The sequence below is a fragment of the Microplitis mediator genome, chromosome 4 (genome assembly GCF_029852145.1).
Source record: "Microplitis mediator isolate UGA2020A chromosome 4, iyMicMedi2.1, whole genome shotgun sequence".
NCBI classification, from domain to species: Eukaryota; Metazoa; Arthropoda; class Insecta; order Hymenoptera; family Braconidae; genus Microplitis; species Microplitis mediator.
This window is the reverse complement of record NC_079972.1, coordinates 6,033,691-6,052,076: the sequence shown is the minus strand read 5'-3', so window position 1 is coordinate 6,052,076 and position 18,386 is coordinate 6,033,691. Positions and strand designations below refer to the sequence as shown.

At 28.2% G+C, this 18,386-nt stretch overlaps 1 protein-coding gene across 5 annotated transcripts in view; it reads left to right on the top strand.

Moving 5' to 3' along the window:
* LOC130666475 (nephrin-like) overlaps nt 1-18,386 on the top strand; it is a 178,988-nt gene that overhangs the window by 146,016 nt on the left and 14,586 nt on the right. For all 5 annotated transcript variants that reach the window (XM_057467494.1, XM_057467495.1, XM_057467496.1 and 2 more), the window contains exons 4-7: nt 13,579-13,767; nt 16,603-16,782; nt 17,280-17,570; nt 17,714-18,013. In XM_057467494.1, coding sequence (XP_057323477.1) covers nt 13,579-13,767; nt 16,603-16,782; nt 17,280-17,570; nt 17,714-18,013 — 960 coding nt within the window. The remainder of the gene's footprint in view (nt 1-13,578; nt 13,768-16,602; nt 16,783-17,279; nt 17,571-17,713; nt 18,014-18,386) is intronic.

The following is an 18,386-nucleotide window of genomic DNA, read 5'->3' as shown; positions in this document are numbered from 1 at the left end:
TTTCATAGTAAAAGTTACCTAAAAATTTTAGGTAACGGTGGAACAATTCGATATTCCAAAGTGCTATAGAAAATTTATCAATTTAATTTTAAAATTCTAACTTTTCTGAAACCTTTTTGCTATACATCATGGTAATTTTATAAGAAATCTTATAAATTCGAGTTTGTTAGGAAATATTTTTTCAATTATTCTAGTACTGTTAGTACACGGAAAGAAATTTCCTTCAAAAATTATCATTAAATTGACTGTAATCGTGGGACGAATGGCACGACCTAATCATTTGTCGGTAAATGAAATAATTTTTAACTTTTTTTCAACAAATTTTACCGTAGTCTACTGTAAATTTTATTCGATTTTCGGTAAATTTTATGAAGTCTACCACAAAATAAATAAATTTTTTCGTAATTTTTATTTCAAAAATGGTAATAAATAAAAGCGCCGCATTATGTCCCACGATTACAGTGAATTTAACGGTAATTTTTAAAGAAAATTTATTTCCGTGTAGATTAGAATGAATGAAGTGACGCGTAAGCGAGCATTTCTATGTAAAACATCTTGTGAACTTTTTTTGTATCATAATTATAGATTTATATTTGAATGTTTATTAAATCTTGGATAAATTTAATAGATGGACGTTTCTATTATTGTTAAATTTGATTTATTGAAATAAATTAATTATGATTTATTTTAAAAAATTAATATGCTTATATTTTGTTGTTGCTAAGTAATTGCGTGTATTTTAAGCTAATGAATGTACTTAACCTATTCTTTCCAGCTTTCTTTTAGTTATAATTTTTGTTTTATTTTATTAATTTAAAAATTTTTCATGAATGTTTGCCAAATATTCTAATTTAGCATGATTAATTACGATGCAACGTAAAAATTTCTGAAATAAAATTTAATTAATTTGTTAAAATTACAATGCACGTAAATTCTGTTTGATGTATAAGACTCGTCTTCGGCTCCGGTAGGCAATTACACACACGGGTCGGAACGTTCTATTTTTCTTCCTAGATGTGTTATATAGTAATTTCTTACGTTGCTATCATCATAATGATTTATCTTTAAATTTTTTATGTAAAAAATACAGTAAAATTCGTTGAATGCAGTAAATTAAATTAATATAAACATGTATAGAGAAAGAGAGAGAGAGAGAGAGAGAGAGAGAGAGAGAGAGAGAGAGAGAGAGAGAGAGAGAGAAAGAGATTAAAATAAAAGTTTAATCAAGAGTAAACTAAAATTTATGAGGAATACTGAGATTTAAATTTAATTGATAAAGTATGGAAATGTAATCTAAGATAATAATTAACCCTTTGATCACGGTAGTAACTTTGATGATGATTTATGTGTGTCTGTATATGTATGTTTGTTTGTGTGTGTGTGTAGAAAGTGATGGTGATTGGTGACGAAGCAAAGTGTGTTCAAATAGAAGGGAAGCAAATTCCAAATATATACGTGTATAAAGTAGGGTTACCGAAATTTCCGGATTGAAAATAGGGTGTAGAGGTATTCTGGTATTCATACTTGGGTATATTGGGAACTTTGATGCAAGTTCTGAAGCAATGGCCTGAGAGTTCAGTTTAACCATTAGCCAGGAATACCATCAATCAATTATCATCACATTCCTCTTGATATTCCCCTCTAGTACAATTTGATGCTATCTGTCACCTATTATATGTACTATATATATTTATTTATACGAGTGAATGTATATGGGTTTCTAGCGACTGACAAATGATTATCACTGACACTCACGAAATATTATTTAATACATAGTATTTAATTCAAGACTACATTTATTGAGGTCAATTAAATAATTTAATTCGTAGAATTCATTTTACAGTACTGACCTTTTTCGTTATTTTAAAATAAAACCAAAAATTAAAATAATCAAAATAATAATTTAATCAAATTTTCTTTTCTTCTTTATTAAAATTGATTTCACTACAAATTTATTGAATATCAAAAGAGATTCTCTTCATAAATTCATATTTCATAAGTCAATTGAAAAATATATTTCTATATGTAAGCGAACAATAATTTTCTTTCTTAGTTAATGAAGAGAAAAAAAAATCACTACAAAAGTATATATCTAATGTAAATAAATTTTCATTTGCAACTTTGATTTTAAAAAATATAAAAATGAACAAAACTTGAAATAATTAAAACGTAATTGCTATAATTATAATCAATTTATTAATTAATTGCATAAATAAAAATAAAAAACATATTTAGTTATTTGATACAAAGAAAAATTTAATTGAAAAACTTTTATTTTTATAAAAAAAAAATCTAGTCTAATTAAAATGTACTTTATTGAAGTTTCTCAAACAGAAATGGACTTCAATTTATTTTAAAAAAATACAACGCATATTGAAATAAAAATAAATTATCAATTTACGAACATAAATGAATAGAATAAGAATAAAAAAAAATGTAAATTTTTAATTAACAGACAGCAATAATATTTGAAAAAATTTTGTATCAAAGTGCACTTTAAACGGGCATGATATGGACAGCAATGTGTAAACATTGTATCATCTTGGTGGTCGTCAAATGATATTCCTCCGTACTACTCATCTTCTACATTGCCCGTTGTAGTTGTCGTTGTAACTCAACGCCCCTGACCGCTTATTAGTCAGAGAGACGAACGGATAGCAAACACTGGCTAATCGAGACTCATCAAAGTGGCGTCTGATCCCAAGGGACTTGTGTCTTCTCATCTAGACGATGAAAAGCGAGAGGGCATGATGAACAGAAGAGTATATAGAGTATTCGTGTGCAGTATAGTACTATAGTATAGAGACACTAACAGCTTTGGTATGGTGCTACTACCACTGTTGCTGTTTCATCTGTTATGCAACTGAGCGAACCTAAGTGTATTAGTAGCTTATATAATACACTTTGAATATGTCAAAGATGACACGTGCATTAAATGAGATTGTCAACATTAGATACATATATAACCATATGCACACTCTAATGTTCATTTATTTATTTAGGCAGTTAAATACTTAGTGCCGAAAGCTTAAGTATATATACATATATATTTATAGGAGAGAGTGGAGAATGGTGAGGTATCTAAGCTAGTATATCATTTTTGCAGATTTTAATCACAACTTATCTATTTTACCTATTTTTATAAAATCCGTTTTCATTTTTCAATATTTTTAATTTTAAGAAATTTTTTTTTCATACCAAAACACAGAGTATGTCCAAATTTTTTTTTATTTTGTCAAAATTTTTAGATATTCCATTTTTTTCTGCTTTCTAAAAATGGAATTAGTGAAATTCACTTCGAATTAGTGAATATGCACCGGAAACCAGCTATAAGTTTACTACTGGTTGAATTAGTAGTATACTTATAGCTGGAAATATACTAATTCGCAGTGGATTTCACTAATTCATTTCTAGACAGTGAGCATTTCAGACCACTCTTAAATGAATAGCAATCACCAAGAAATAAAAAAATTTTTATAAAAGCGGAATTTTGTTTTTCATCAAATATTTAAGTGCCCTATTGCACTTTCGATATTTTATAGTGCTTCAGAATTTTGAGTGCATGAAAAATTTTTAAAGCTACAAAACAAAAAAACTATTTGTATATATATATATATATATATATATATATATATATATATATATTGTTAACTTCATGCTATCAATCGCTTAAACTTCTCGTTAATTAAATTTTCCAATCGATAGTTCAGCTGTTATTGCTTTCATTCGAGCCATTGTAGTGTACATTAAAATATCGAATGTCAATCCAATAACTTCAGTTTGTATACATTGTATAAAATACACATGCTTCCGAGACAATGATTTTTCGAGTACTTTGGCTTCGGCAGTAGGTTATGATTCACGAATTTTTTTTTTTTTAATTTCCCTTCAGAAAATATTTATTTTATTCTATTTATTTATTTATTTATTTCTTTTGGGTCAATCGAAAATTCTTTGTAAACAGGTCATTTTTATTTAATCAGTAATGATAACAGAATAAAGATAAAGAATTCGGGTTATTTAATAAATTATAAAATTTTTTTCGTTTGTTGAGTAAAAAATAGTAAAAAATAATGGAGATGGTTTTAATTAAAAGTAATGTACTATGTAGTATACAGACATAATCCTTAAACGAGTGAGACGTAAAAAAAGAGATTGAGATCTGGGTAGTCATGGGAGAAAGAGAATGAAGGAGTAAGATGAGGAAACAAAATGTTAAATAATATAAGTATATTGCAAATAATGCATACAGACACAAGAGACTAAAGAACTTTACGGTGAAGGCAATACAAGGAAAACTAGGAAAGCTAAAACAACGTAACTAATGTGCATTAACATTCTATGAGCTCATTTATGCACATAAATGTATATTTATGTATTCTTTACAATAGCAAGTAGTGCACCAAAGTCGTACATTAAACTCGAGAGGCATCGCTGCTGCGACCCATGAGTATTTCTATATACATAAGTATTCTTATTGTCCAAATTTAACTTATCAACTTTCTAAATAAACTTTTTCATATGTTTTATTTTACATTTTTTCGTACCTAATTGTTGGTATTTTACATAGTAAAAAAATAATCAATTTACTTTCTAAAAAAATACTGTTTATTAAACTAGATAAGGAAAGAAGGAAAAATAAGGTATCCTTACAAAACTTTTCACTCTTTTAAATCCCAACTCTCTAAGACCGGGTGTGTAATTGAAATTAATACACTTGTCAAATTACATTGAAATCCCATAAGCAAACTATCGATATTTAACACACCATGAAATGTGTTTAAAGCGAAGTAACTACAAAAAACTATAGTTTGATCACGACTTTACACATCGAACACATTTAATGTGTGTTAAAGTGACAAACTTGTTTTTAGAGTGAATTCGCAGTGCCCTATTCAGTTTTGAAAATAGTGTTGCTAACATTATTTATATGTTAGTGATCTGAAATGACCGTAATTTTGTTTTATTCAGTCATTTTAGTCAATGAAGATATGAAAAATCTTGGTTTTGATTTTTTCTTCTGATTATTTATCAGTAAGTTAAGAAAATTTTCAAAATCGAATTTTAAAATAAAGTTTTTTTACTTAATTAAGAATAAAAAAAAAATAAAAAAGTAACTGAACTAAGTAATTGTTAAATTATTCTATCAAATTTACAATTCAATTGTTAAAATAAAATTTATAAAAGCTTAATAGTATCGGTGTCTCAAATTTCCTCATGATCTCCGTTTTGCTCATCGTACAATTTTTAATAGAAAATATTTAAGGCCAACTTAGCTTCTCTTTGATTTTATTTTATGAACAATTTTAGATAGTGTATTTTACGTTACGGATAAATGGTCAATATTGATTTGAGGAATAACAAATAAAGTGTTGTTATGGTAACAAGAAACATCTCGTGTTAGTATCATGAATCTACCTCAGCACATCAACCGCCACGAATAACGTCAATGCAGATCAAAGCAATTGGTTTTAAGCACAAAGTTATACAGCATGTCCTAACAGCCGTTTGAAACATGAAACACCATTTACACACGTGGTGGTTGATGTTCACTTCCTGTCCATACACCATACACTATACGAACAAGAATAAAAGTTTTTGCCATTTTATAACACACCTATACCGTGTTCACAATAGCACTATTATAGCCACCTACTACATCGTATAAACACAACAACGTGTTAGATTTAACTAAAAGAAAAAAATAAATAAATAATTGTTAGAGTTTATCTTTTTACACAGTAGTGCAATAGTCTCTTACGCGCTTGCACTAGAAACTTTATTAACGACGTGGAAAACATCTGCATTTCACAGACGTAACCACTAAAATAAACCCTTCAAAAAATGAATTTACCTCTTATAGGGTAGAAGTATCATTTGCGGTCACTGCTCCATTTTTGGACATCTAATACTTTATTTTAATTAATGAAAAAGTATGAAATAAAATTTAAACTTTAATAGTGGGATGCAAGTATCTTTGAACACATTTTAAAAATTTTTCAAGTGTCCAAAAACGGTGCTTCTACCCTCTATATAAATTTACTGTTTATAATGAAATAGTAATCACCTTGAAAATATGGATTTTACTATCATATATTTATAATTATAATTTTTTGATTGATTTTTGTCATTAATTATAGGGGAAGGGTGGAAAAGACGCGAACGTGTTTTTTTCCAAAATTGATTTTAATTGTCATTTACGACTCTTATAATAATTTTTGTACAATTTTGAGTGTCCTAAAATTTTTTTCAAAATTTTTCCAGGAATTTTTCAGTGACTCATTGCATTGTTGGCCACAAAAAATACATGCGATGTCTTTTTCGCTGTATTGAAATATTATAACTTATTTATCTTCGATAATTTTGGTTTTTCGGCACCTTCAGTTTCTAACTGTATTGCAAATCTCTTTTTTTCACTGAGATTAGATATAATCAATTTTACGATAGTCATTTTTTTTTAATTAAAGAAGAAGAAAATTTTTACTTTTTCTGAGGATGATCCGTTTTCCGTCTAGGGAAAAAAAAAAGTTCTCATTGCAAAATTGTATTCAACTGCACAAAAATCTATTATATTGTTAGTTGTCCCTTTTTGCCTGCCATTCCCCTACTTTTTGTACAGTAAATGAAAACACATGCTAGTTCATTCTTAAATTTATTTTACATGCTGAAAATAGTAAGATTTAGATTTAAAGATAAATATTTTGTGTATTCTGTAATCATAAATTTCTTTCATCTTTATTTCAGAAAGAATCTTATTGAGACAGTAACATTCTTTATCATTTTTTTATTTCTTTTCTAATGAAAATTTTTTATCGAAAAATTCTATTTCCTTTCAAGTTTTGTCTGTTTCATTTATTTACTTTATTACGAACAAGGTACGTTAATTTAAAAAGAAATTTATTGAAAATTTTTTCCGAGATATTTCCTTGAGTTCACTAGTATAATAATGCGATACTTATAATAATTTACAACGAGTTTAAAAATTATTAAAGAAAATAATTTAAATTAAAAAAAAAAAAACACACGGAAAAGTGTTGAATAAGTGACGTAATTCTTCAGGTAGAGTATTAAGCACTTGCGTAAAAAATTTGAATTTCCATTGAAACTATTATGCTACCGCTGAATATTTTTATATATTTGCATGATATATTATTGATTGTATAGCTCTGAAACAAAACAAATGCAAATGAATTTTTATGAATCTAAACCCGACACAGAAAAAAAATTTAACTTGAATACAGAATTTTTTTTTCTTCAAAGTTGAATTCTTGTTTTAATTCATTTTGTTTTCTTGATTAGATAAAATGTTAGGTTGCATAATAATCGAAAAAATTCTTCATTTTAGTATTTTTATCTTTGTTGAAGAAAATGTATCCTTAATCAAAAAGTTATGATACATTTGAACGAAATTATTTGACTCTTCTATCAAAAGCGCGATATTCTTGTCCCATTAGTATTATTCTCTTCGTTTGAGACACTAGCGACTTGTCTCAAGACGGCACTTTGTCATGCTCTACATTTATTTGTTTTTTTTTAAATTAAAAAAATAATGCCAGCGTTCTTCAATATTGTTACGTTCCAAGTTCATTTTTAAAAACGATTGACTTCGGACGGGATTGAACTCGTGTTCTTTGAGTTAGAATAACCTACCCTGATAGCCACACCTTGCTCAGCAAGTTCTGCAGTGAAACATTTACGGCTAACTTAACGACAATAAGTTTCTGGCAAGCCTTGGCTGGATAATACTTGCGTGCTAGTTGATGCAAATCAACCGCCGTCATCTGAATGTAATTTGACAGAAAAACTTGCCGTCAATTTGAAGTGAAACTTTCAATCAACTTGACGTCATTATCTGACAGTGACACTTGAAGTCAAATTGAATTCAAGTTACAGACAATCTACTGTCAACTTAATCGCTTGCAACTTAACTGTTTGCTCTCCAAAATTTGCTTTTAAGTTGGCTTCAGAATACGGCCGTAGTTTGAAGTTAACTTGCGGTTATCGTAGTTATCAGGGTATATTTTTATCATAGCCTAAAATTTTAACTACAAATTCTGTAAAACCAGTATAGAGGTCTCTCTGTTCTCCATGATTTAGACAGTCAGGTGGGGGTATTTAAAAACCACGAAACTGAAATTCTTGAGCCGAATTTTTATCACTCTCGCTTTAAAACAGCAATACAGTTGGAACGAAAGTTTGAGGTTTTCAAAGCAAAAACTTTTTTTTTTCAATATAGCAAAATTATACTTGGGTCAAGAGTTTAAATTAATCAATCAGAGATTTTTTTACGAATCAAGAATATCAGTTTTAAAAGAAATGTTTTTTGAACCGAAATAAAAAAAAAATTTCTTCATAATGATATTTTTGGCTCAAGTAGATTGTCCTTAATTAAATATAGTATTTTTTTCTGTATATTATCATTTTAAAATCGCTGTTATTGCGTCAAAAAAAAATTTATTTTAAATAAACATGCTGAACATACTAATTAAGTTCAAATCTACCCACAAAAAACCTCTATATTTGCTCTGTATGCAGAGTAATATATTTATTCTGTATGCAGAATGATTTTTTGCAAACTTCGCAAGTTGAAAATTCAACTCAAATTAGTTCCGATTTAAATCCGGTTAAATTTTTAACAGTATAAATATTTAAATAATTATTAATTTTTTTTTTCTTTAATTCTATTTGAAACATCGGAGTATTGAATGTAGAAGTATCAATAATAATATAGTAAAATTCTCAGAAATCCTTCTTTTACCTACAATTGTTTAGTATCTATATATTTTTCTGATCTTCAAAATAAAAAGTTTGATACCCTCTTTCATTGATCCTCAAATCCTTATAAAGCTCTCAGCGTTATCACAGAGTATATAAACGATATATCAGATTTTACACAGCCATTTTTCACAACAAAAAAATAAATAAATAAATAGAATAAAATGAAAAAAAAAAAAAACGTAAAGCATAAAACAGATAATAAACTAACATCTTATTTTCAACTCATCAAACTTTTATTCGACCCTGTATTTTGACACTTTTATACCTTTCGTTAAGTTTGTATTTCACGTATATATTCATCCAAGATCGATGATCAAAAACTTTTTTCTTAGTACCGGAAAACTTTTTAAAGAGCTTGTCTGATATTCATCATTATGTATCTTTCATTTTTCATCGCTTCTTATCAAGTTAAGCTACGAATTACTTAACTTTCTCCATATTCTTTTTACATCTGGATAAAGAAAAAATTTCACAAACTAATGATAAACTTTTTAAAAATTTTACTACATAATAATAAAGGAAAATAATAATAATAATGATCTGAAAAATTTGTTATTTATAAGCATCAATTTTTTAACAGAAAAAAAATTATCAAACAAAAACGACATTTTAAATAAAAAATTACTAATATTCCAAGCAATTTTATAAATGAACGTCATGAATAAAAAAAAATATGAATTATTGCGATGCATTTTGATTATTAAAAATTATTCTTTATCATTTTTCTTTTTCCATAACATACATTACTGTCTAGATCCACTTCTTCTTCCTCTACTTAAATTTTTCCTAGTTCTTCTCTTCTCGTCTATTGTTGTCCGGACAGGATGGCACTCTATGTGAATTCTCAATCTACTTTATTATATATACATAGTCAAATATTGAGAAAGCCGTTCTCTGGCGCTCGCATTTATTATCCGAAACAGGTACCACCAAGCCGCAGGCACTTCGCATTTATATTCCAAACACTCCGGCGGCCTGGAAAGCTGTCGTGCGCGAACTTCCAGAGCGACCAACCGTTTCCACTAGACGAAGAATCGGTAGCAGCTCGAGCAGTCCCATCCTCGGCAAATGCTAAATATATTTATATATTTATCTAATATTTGACGACATTTTTTTTCTTCTGTATTCTTTAATCCTCGTTCTACATTTTTTGTTTTCATTTTTTTTCTTGTTTATAATTGACGAAAATTTACTCAACAACATTAGTCTGTATACTTGTTTATTTACTTGCATAAATTATTCGTCTATTAAAGTATTCATTATTACAAAATTAAAATTTATCATTTTATATCATTTAATTGCAAATAATAAATTAAGAAGATTTTACTGGTAAGCAGTGTTAAGTGACAAGCTCACAAAGTCATGTACTCTCGATAAAATTCCTTTTTAGCTTTACTCCTGGAAATTTAATGTATAGAAACACCAAGTAACAGTTTAAATTTACGAGCGATTCTTGAACGGCCTGTAAATTCTCTACTTGCCAGTGCTAACGATTCAAAACTTTTGTGAACCACGATCTCTACTTTTTTTTTCCTCGTATTCGCTTTCTCACCTTTGGGTTCATAAATTTTATCCACTTTTATTTTATTTCGATTTTTCATTTTAATTAAATTTTTATAAAATACTTAAAACAAGTTTAAATAGTAATTTTTTTATAATTAATTATTAAGTATTGCATTAGTTTTATTTAAAAAAAAAAAAAAGAAGAAAATTAATTTATTACTTCCCCATTTTGATGAAATCATACTTCGTATCATAAAATTTAATTTTAATAGTAGGCGTTGCGAATGTAACAACTGCGACGATGAGGAAGAATTATCAAGACCAATTTTTCACTCTTATTCATTTTTTCTTAATTCATACGACCCCTTTGACTTTTTTTTTTCTGCAAAGAACGAATCTTGGATGTTTTTTTCTTGTTGTTCATCATTATCATTATCATGATGATCTTTTCATTTTTATCTCTTTATCCTCTCTTTTATCACTTTAATTTTCCAAGCGGCGAGTAAAAGTTGGAGACTGCAATTTTATTTAATTAAATTCTGTGTAGTGTCTGTCAGTCTCACTTTAACATCTTTAGATTCGTCTACAGAGCAAAGTGATAAAATTCTGGTAAACTTTATCTTGTTTGAGCTTTATATATTTATACAACTACGTTATTACATTTTTTTTTAAACTTTAAAAACAAAAATCATTTTATTTAATTAAGGATTATTTTTTTTATTCCGCTAATAATCTATTTTTACGTAAAACTTGCGATACCCCAACTTTGCTGAACATCAATCAAATTTTAAATAAAACTAAAATCATCTTTTTTTTTTTAATCAAAATTTTGTAATTTTGTTATTTACACTGAAAATTTATTTAAAAAAAAAAACGCTTGAATGAATGATCTCTTTTTAAATACTTTGTATCAAAAAGAATGATTTTATCTAAATAACATTGATACAAAACCTATGAAACGTTTCAATGCAACACATTTAGATTCAGTATTGCTCAAAGCTAATTCAAATTTGTTTTTTGTATTGATTTTCTTTTTAAAAAATGTTCTTTTAAAATTTTATTTTTATTGAATAGTTGCAATACCCTCGCTCGCTTCACTACACGTCAATAAAATAGATTTTTTTAATTGAGAACTTTGTAATTTACTTTTAAAAGTTTTTGTAAAGAAAAAGTTTAAATAAACTATTCATTGTTTGTTAGAACTATCGATCTACTTAATCTTATGCTATCAGTTTTTTCAAAAAATATTTTTTAGTTAATGCAGATATTAGTTAGGACGATAAAAAAAACTTCTTTTCATTTATTAATATAGAAGTAAAAAAACCGGACGACCATCGAATAGAAACCAACTAAAATTTCAATAAACAATTTTCATATGATCCGTCTTGCGATTGAAAAATAGCGTAAATGCATACAGTATTTAAATTTCGTCTTCCTTCTACTATTACAATTTAATGATATGTAGATTATCCAATATTTTGATTAATTTTCAAAAATAAAAACTAGTAGTTTGCATTAACGTTTAGGTAAATAATTAAATTATGTTGGTTTAGTAAAAATTAAACAGATAAATTGTAAACGATTTTCTTTTTGACAGATTAAAGATTAAACAAACAGAGTCTTCTATTTTTGTTTGCGCGAAATGAATAGAAGGTAAAAGACCTAGTACCTGATCAGAGAACTAGTACCCGATCACTCATGTATTTGAATATCTATATTTAGTAAAATTTAGTAAATATAGATGTACAAATACATGAGTGATCGGGTACTGGGTCTCTTACCTTATAAAAGTAAACTCACGAAAAAAAACGATGCATGGGTTTGGATTGAATATAAATAATTTTATCTCGGAAAGTGTATCAACTTTTGAGAAGCAATAATTCTTACAAGAAATAACCTCTTTATTTTACAAACAAATGAATTAATCGATTAATTATATTAAAAAAAAATACTTGAATAAAAAATAATTTTTGAATTTTATAAATATTGAAATGAGTGATTTAAAAAAATAGAATTAAATATAATTAATAGCTCGGTAAAATGAAGTAGTCATAGAGTAAAAGACGTAGTATTTTATCAAGTACAGTGAACAGTAGAGCTTCTTGAAACCTAAATTTATTACTACGATCCTCGAATCATTTCCAACCTGCAGCTTAAAGTCGTCAGTAAAATCTCACGAGTTTGATTTACACAAAGAACGCGGGCAAAGCGTGAAAGAGGCGGAGACAACTCGGTATACTATAATAAAAATTAACGATCATTTCTCTTTCTCTCTCCCCTTTTTATCTTTTATTTCATTCTATTCTCTTCCTTTATACACACATACACACATAGATATATATTCACCAATTCTAGATTTTGCGGTAATCACTTCCATATATTCCGTCTTTACTCTTTTTTTTGTCTTCTACGTTTTTTTATTTTTTTTATCTCATCTAACTTCAACTTCACTGAATCCTCTCGGGAAAATGCAAACCATATCCAACTATTCGTCACAGAGGAATATAAAGACTATGACGAATTGTAACATCGAAAGCTCAATGAATTATCGTAGAGGATTATCCGACCCTCGAAATCTCAGTAAAGGAAAAAAAAAAATCAGGAAAACTTTCTCACGTACTCCCAACGGATACTCTATTTTTCATACAAGTATATTCTCATAATTCTCATCCTGTCATCAGTGAATGAATTGCAACAAAAACTTAAGAGCTAAAATTTTGTTTTATCTAAAAAAAAGCGTATAATTGAATATAACGTTGTTATATTATTTTTCTTGACTTTTTTTTTATTTAATTTGATCAATACATTTTATTATATCGATCATTTTGAGTATGTAGGATATGTAAGGCGAAAATAAATTTTAATAATTAAATAAAATATTTACAAAAATAAAAATGAAAAACATTTTTTTTCTTTTCATCATTATTATAAAAAAAATAAAGTAAGATTAGCATAGCAATTGCATTTTATAAACGTTAAAGTAAACTCGTGGTAGAGCATGTATAAGCAAACAACTTGGATATGTGGGCCAAAACACAAAAAAATTTTCCAATATCATCTCAGTGAATAAATTTTTTTTTACTGAAATTTTATGCCGCAAATTTGATAATAAAATTTAAGTATATTAATTTAAAAATTTTGTGTTTTTTTATCCCTTCAAAATAGTATTTGAAAAAACAATAATTTTTGGATCTAATTAAATTTTAAATTGTAATTTTGACATACATTTTTTTTTGTTTTATTTTATTGAATTATCAAAGGAAAAAAGCAATAATATTTGATAATGTATATTTTTAGCACCACCACAAAAGGTTGAAATCAGCAACTACCCGAACCAGAACAAAATTGAGCTGAATGTAGGCGAGTCAAGGAGTCTGGAATGCACAGTCAGCTACGCGAAGCCAGCTGCCACAATTGTGTGGTATCGCGGAAATCATGCGATCACAGGAGGCGATACTAACGTCACGCCAATCTCGATTGAAGACGGTAAGTCAACTTGTACCGCAGCTTTTCTATATATATATATATTATATATATAGTGATCGAGAATAAGAGGGAATAAAAAAATACTGAATAAAATGAAAAACGTGGTGGAGAATGGAATAAGGTCACCCTTGACTCTTCTCTTTCTCTCTTACGTCAAAGACAAAGGGAATGTGATAGACGTAACGTCAGACGCTAGTGAAAAATCTAAAGTTTATTCGTCCATGTCTGCCCACATATTTATCTACTCTACTGTTTTATTATTAATTTTCTTTATATTATTAAATTTAAAATCCCAAATATTTTATTTCTCATTTAATGATTGAATATATATTGAGGTGGCCTAGAAAATAGCCCTTTTTTTTTTTTTCGAGTCTCATGGGAAATATTTTGGTTTAACGTTTCAAGCCCTCTCCAAAAATTAACTTAATAAAAAATTTTTTAGTGATCGCTCAGAAATTTTGAAAATTCCAAAAATTATTAAAATTCAGATTTTTTTTCTAAACTTTTTCTTTTTCTTGTCAGCAATAGTTTATGTCTGTAAAATCATGACCGTGCTAACAATTTAAATACTTAAACATCGCTCAAGAATTTTGAAAGTTTAGGAGCACTGTCTTTTGCACGTTTTTGAGCGACTCCTAAAAATTAATTTTAAAGCTTTCCAATTTTTTTTATTATCAATTTGTATCATAATCAATAAAAATAGAGCCCGAGACAAAAAAAAATGAGTAATTTTTATACTTTTTCTTTTTAATTTAATTTTTAGGTTTTTTTCGTTATTCAAATCTTAACCAATTTTATTGTTTACGACTGTCCGGTATATTTTCGGTTATGCAAAAGTTAAATTTTAGTTGGAATTCAAAATATTATTTACATATAATAAGTTAAGATTCAGAATTCTTGAGTAATGTTTAAAAATCTATATTTTGAGCTAAAATTTTCAGCATAGTATTGAATTTACAGATAGAAAATGATTCTGACACGAAAATAAAAAAATCCAAATTTCAATCATTTTTGGAATTTTCGAGTGACCTCTTAAAAATTTTTTTATCGAACTGAATTTTGGAGAGAGTTCTTAGAACATGTGAAACCAACAAATTTTCATACAAGACTCAAAAAAAAAATAGTCGCTTTTTTTGGGTCACCCTAGTATATGTATATATCTTTTTTTTTAAATCATTACACTGTAATCTTTTTTTAATGATCAAGTTATTATAAAACAAGATTTGTCATAGCCAAGCACCCTCAGTGAATTCTAAACAACAAGAAGGAAAAAAAAATAAATAACTTCGACATTTGCTAGCATCAGCAATCACGCGGAAATCCCAATGACTCGTGAAGAATATCGTTTTTCCCGTTCCCTTATAAGGTCGACCACCACGAAACTTGGACGGATACGAATTGGGTCGGTTTCAAGTTTCATGAGCACAGGGGTTCTTTATCCTCCATCCCCTATTTTCTATCACTCTCTATCCTCTTTACCCACTATACTCGTTCTCGCCAGAGATCACAGCAAGTTGAGACGCGAAATGAATAGCATGAAAAGGGACAAACTGGATAAAAAAAAAATAGATATAAAAGAAGAAGCAGCAGAAGTAAAAGTATAAGAAGAGGAAGCAGAGGAAGATCCCACTGGAACTCGACGACATTTCTCAAGATTCCCTTACACAGCTATCGATTTATCTCCTCCTCCCCCCTCATCACATCAGCCCCATGTCTATAACCTCTCAACCCCTGCCAAAAAAAAAAAAAAAAAAAAGAACACTATTTTCAAAGTTCTCTTTAACAACCCCGTTCTTCACAAGCAACTACTTATTTTCTGGAAGTCATTTTCTCCAGCAGCTCAGTTGTTGGAAAGCCCACTCGCTTGCTCTACTAGCTCAACACTCTACACTCTCTTTAGTTCATACCCATCGGATTCAAACTTACAAAACAATGAAAAACGAAATATCACTTCTTAGAAAATATTTTCCTCCTCCTCATCCGCCTCCTTCTTCATCTTCTCCTTCGTTTCCTCCTTTTTCTTAATCTTTGTCTTTGTTTTTTCTTCCTCTTCAACTCGTTGCTGGTTCACCTCAAGATCCAACAGTGAGCTTTTATACATAACTCTGGCATGATTCCAACTTTTAAAATCAACGTTTCTGTTTTGTTCCAACCTTTTCCCTCCCTGTTTTACTCCTTTCTTTTGTTACTCGAGTTATTTTTTTTTTATTTTTATTTTTCTCTTTTCTCATGCCTCTCAACCTTTCTCATTGTTTTTTACTCTTCACCTCCAACCACTACTTCCACTACTTCTACTACTATTACTACTAACCACTAGTACCTATGTTCACGAACTTGTTTTACCGTTCTTTCTTCGGTTGTTACCAACACATGACATTTGGATTTAAATCTTTAGTAGAAATTTATCCGCCAAGTGCTAAAGAGAAATGGTGGAGAATAAAAATATAAAATAAAAAGAAAAAAAAATAATAATAATAATAATAGCAAGAAGAAGAAGAAGAAGAATAAAATAGTTAGAAACAAGAACCCGAGAAAGGTTGAATTGAAGGCGTACAAGAGTCTTGACTGTAAGTTAAATCGCAACCGCACAAGTACGAGTACAAGTTTTGTGAGTTGGACAGTTGGTAAGAGCTAAGAGCCTTCAGGCTAAGGCTTTTACCTCAAATTCAACCTTAAGTTTAATCTCTACTCACATATCTTCAACTTTCTATTCACATTTATCGATTCACTAACCAATTTTAATATTTTACTATTTTATTTAGATTTTTATAAGAAATATTTATCTTAAAGTTGATTGTTTTTATTTGATATGCTGTCATTGGTTATTTACTTCAGATAAAGATGCACCAAAACCCGGTGAACCGAAGAAAAAACTTCAAAAATATGATACACGTAGTTCGATAACTATTGTGCCAACTGTCGAAGATGATGGTACGGATTATGCTTGTGAAGCAAGGCATCCGGCTATTCCTATTGACAGGCCAATGAGAGCTGTTGTTAAGCTTTCTGTTTTATGTACGTATATATGTATATATATATTTACTTTATTTTAAACTTTATTTAAAACTGTAATTTCAACATATTAATATTAATAATAATTTAATGGTGATTAAAGTACTTTGAAATTATAATCGGGAAAATTATTTCAAAAATTTCTCATAAATCTGGATATTAAATAATTAATACCTTAATGGTAATTATAATTTACTTTGAATTTATTATGAGTCATAAGTCCATATACGGATAATTTTAATTAGAATTTATAATTTTAATTAATTATACAAATTTTCTGTTTCAAAATTCTGTTATTTTATATAATTAATAAAAAAAAATTTTTTTGTTTTAAAAGAGCTTACCATTAAAATCTCGTTAAAAACTCATTACGAAATAGCTTTCAAGTTATAGATATGAGTTCTTAGAAATTTATTTAAAAAAAAAAAAAAAAAAGAAAAAAAATTATCATTTTTATAAATAAAAAAAAAAAGGTATAACGTGAATATAAATTATTAAAGATCCACCTGGTCCACCGTACATTGAAGGATATACTGAGGGTGAAACAGTTCAACGGGGACAACGAGTTGAGCTAGTGTGTAAATCACGTGGCGGTAATCCGCCAGCTCAGGTGGTATGGTTCAGAAATGACGAAGTAAAAAGCAACTTTTACCGTACTGACGATAGAATATCCCAGAATGTACTGACATTCGAGGCGCAATCTGAGGATGACAAAGCACGATATCGCTGTGAAGTATCTAATGTCATGAGTGTAACACCTCTCAAAGTTCACGTTGATCTCAGTGTTCTCTGTAAGCATAATTATAGATTAAGCATCATTTAATACCTGACATACACTTTTAATTAATTTAATAACCCATTCACAAATAAATTACACGTCTATCAAATTATTATTACTATCAATTTTATTTATATAACTACTTGATAATTACAGTTCGTCCAGCTTCAGTAATAATAACGGGTCCAACTGAAGCTAAAGCAGAGGAAACAGTCACAATTATTTGTACAACAGAAAATTCAAATCCCCCAGCGGAAATAAAATGGACTGTTGGAGGTAGTGAGTTTAATACAAATAACTCACGAACTTTTTTAGCGCCCCAAGGTGGTTATATTACAACATCAAATATAACATTTAATATTAACCGTGATGCTAAAAGCGTCGTTGTTATTTGCCATGCGACTAATAAAAAACTTGCTGATCATACTATGAAAGCACATACCATTAATGTTATATGTAAGTAATTTATTTATTATTCTTATTATAATCATCCTTTTATTAAGAGAATAAAGTAAATTTTATGACAGCCATATCTCTATAATCAAATTAGTTAATGTGATTGAACTTGGTATCAACGGAAAGATCTTGACTTAGATTCATGCCTTTTCATAGTTTCAGATGTTTCTATAAGATAGTTAGGTATATATCTTAAGCTCTCTGAATAATTCGGAATACATTTAAATTTCGCGCTATAAGATATTGATTGACTTTTTTTTTTATTCATTGTTTAACGGTATTCCGAAATAACTATTATTCAATTTGTTTGTCTTTGATTGTTGTTGAGATATTTTAGAAAAAAATAGTACCTTAGACATCTTTTGGTATCGAG